The 2,247-nt window shown below is 49.6% G+C and overlaps 1 protein-coding gene across 1 annotated transcript in view; it reads right to left on the bottom strand.

The window, feature by feature from the left end:
* Positions 1–922: 922 nt before the first annotated feature.
* LOC101985629 (rano class II histocompatibility antigen, A beta chain-like) overlaps positions 923–2,247 on the bottom strand; it is a 6,029-nt gene continuing 4,704 nt past the window's right edge. The window contains exons 5-6 of the mRNA XM_013351152.2: positions 1,827–1,850; positions 923–1,248 (exon numbers count right to left, since the gene is read on the bottom strand). Coding sequence (XP_013206606.1) covers positions 1,235–1,248; positions 1,827–1,850 — 38 coding nt within the window. The 3' untranslated portion in view covers positions 923–1,234. The remainder of the gene's footprint in view (positions 1,249–1,826; positions 1,851–2,247) is intronic.

Genomic DNA, 2,247 nt, shown 5'->3' with positions numbered 1-2,247 from the left:
TTTCCTTTTTATGCTGCCTGCACTACCAGAGTGTTCTACTGTTCTCTGTTGTCCAGCCCAGAATCATGCACAGCCTTTTAGTTCTTTGAGGTGGGAGTCCATTTTTTCCTAAATACCGAATTCTATAAGGATGGCATTCTGAAGTGTGTTTGTGCCGCTCAAAAATAAAGCTATAGTAACGGAGGGAAACACTGGTCTTGGTGAAAGGCACACTCGGAGCAACATTTATGTTTGGTTGTCTTTTCTTTGTATATTATAAACATTTATTTAACTTGTTGCAGTTGGATGTGAATTTCTGAAATCTATGCGCAACAATAATCACTGAAGTGTTTGCAGCGAAAAAAAAAAAGAGAGATCACAATGTTCACAGGTTATAGGGCTCCAAGCCCTAAGAATTTCAGCTCAGTGATGACACCGTGTGCCTGTGAAATGATGTTACATGTGAAGTTGTGCATGCTGAGTGGGGACTAAGAACCACAGATGACTGTTCCGCTTGTTCTCACCTGGCAGGGAGCAACAGCAGTCAGGGGTCCCTCTTAGCTTATGATCCAAGGAGGAGCAGTTCGTTATGACGGGGAAGGCTACGAGGAGGATGGGAAGTCACAGCTCTTGCCTTTGTTTTTTCCCCCCTCTTGAGGAACTCAGCCCATTTAAGGTGAAGTTTCCCACCTCAATTTAATTTAGAAGGCCTCTCACAAATATGTCCAGAAATGTGTCTCCAAATTGACCATCAACATAAACCATCACCATGAAGATGTGACAGCTGGTGCCTGTCTTCAGCCCACCCTTACATGGAGCCCAGGATGTTTCCCATCATGTTCATAATAGAAACTCTTACTCCCGGCCACAACTTTCCCGGACTACCTTGCCCCGCATAACTCCCACCCAGCCTCATCAGTTAAGGAGATTCAGGATACATAATTTGTATGTTTAATTATGAAAAAGGTGAATTTTTCAGGGTATCTCTTCAGCAGCCCCGTGGGACAGTAAAAACAGGTCTAGGATCTGAGTAGATCATGTTGCAGTATACAGACAGAGTTTCTGGAATCAGTCCAGGAGCAGAACCAAAAACAGAGCCTTGGGAAGTTGGGGATCACAAAAGCTGAGCGGGTGAGTACACTGGCACCATGATGGACTCTGAATCAAAGAGGGACAGGCAGGCCGGGGCAGATGGGAACTGAGGGCAGGGACAGGCCCTACAGTGTGACAGTCAACTCAGCCAGAACACCAGGAATCACTGTAGGAGCCCTGTGGAGACAGAGAGAGGGAGTGGTCACAAAAGGTCCTGGAGGTGCCTGACTCTCCTCCTGGATTCTGCTGAGTTAGACAAAGAAAGCTGTGTTCAGGCCCTGGTACCACCTTCCCCATCACCTGTGCAGAGGTGAAGACAGCTAAAGGGGGCACAGAGCTCACAGGACACAAACGTGTGGGAGGTGGAAGAGAAGTCACCACCCCCAGGGAATATGAAGGATCTGATCTTGTGGGTAAGTTGGAGGGATCTGTCTCCTCTGCAGAATAATCAGTCTGTTCCAGCCACCATTGACTCCCAAGGTCATGGACTCCAGTGTGGGGCACAGAGCAGGCAACATCTTGGTGTCTACACTCAAGGCATGGCTCAGGCTCCACTCAAGACACTGCTCAAGTGATGTTGGCAAACCCCTGCTCAGAAACAACCTCTGGAGCATCTTATAGACACACCAGCTGTGACACTCTCAACCCCACAGCAGAGACAGGCTATGAATCAGGACTCTGTCAGGTACACCACCTCATACCCTTCCCTGGCACCCATACCCCCACGTCCCTCCAGATAAGGGCTGAAATATTACCTGCTGGAGGAAGCCCTCGAGGTCCTACAAAAGGAAGTCACAGAGAAAGGTCTTGTTATAAAAACAGAAGCTCTCTCACTCAGCCCAGGGGGCAGCAGGATGTGTGGCTTAGCTGAAGCTGTTCTCTCATCATGAGTTCACTAAGACCCTGAGCTCCCCCAGAATGGATGAAGCTGCCACCAGAAGGAGGGAAAACAAGGTCCATGCTCTCTCAGTGGTGGGAACTTCTGGAAGGGAGGCAGTGAGAGTGGACAGTGGTGGAAGTCCCAGGATGAACTCCAGCACAGTCACACAACCAACAAAGTCGGATTCCAGTGTCTCCTCCTAGGGTCTCCCGTGTCCTCCCACCCCAGCCCAGCTCCTCCCCTCAGCCCAGCTCCTCCCCTCAGCACAGCTCCTCCCCTCAGCACAGCTCCTCCCC

Source organism: Microtus ochrogaster, linkage group LG2 (genome assembly GCF_000317375.1).
Source record: "Microtus ochrogaster isolate Prairie Vole_2 linkage group LG2, MicOch1.0, whole genome shotgun sequence".
Taxonomy (NCBI): Eukaryota; Metazoa; Chordata; class Mammalia; order Rodentia; family Cricetidae; genus Microtus; species Microtus ochrogaster.
Note: the sequence above shows the minus strand (reverse complement) of the source record. Positions and strands in the feature narration are given on the sequence as shown.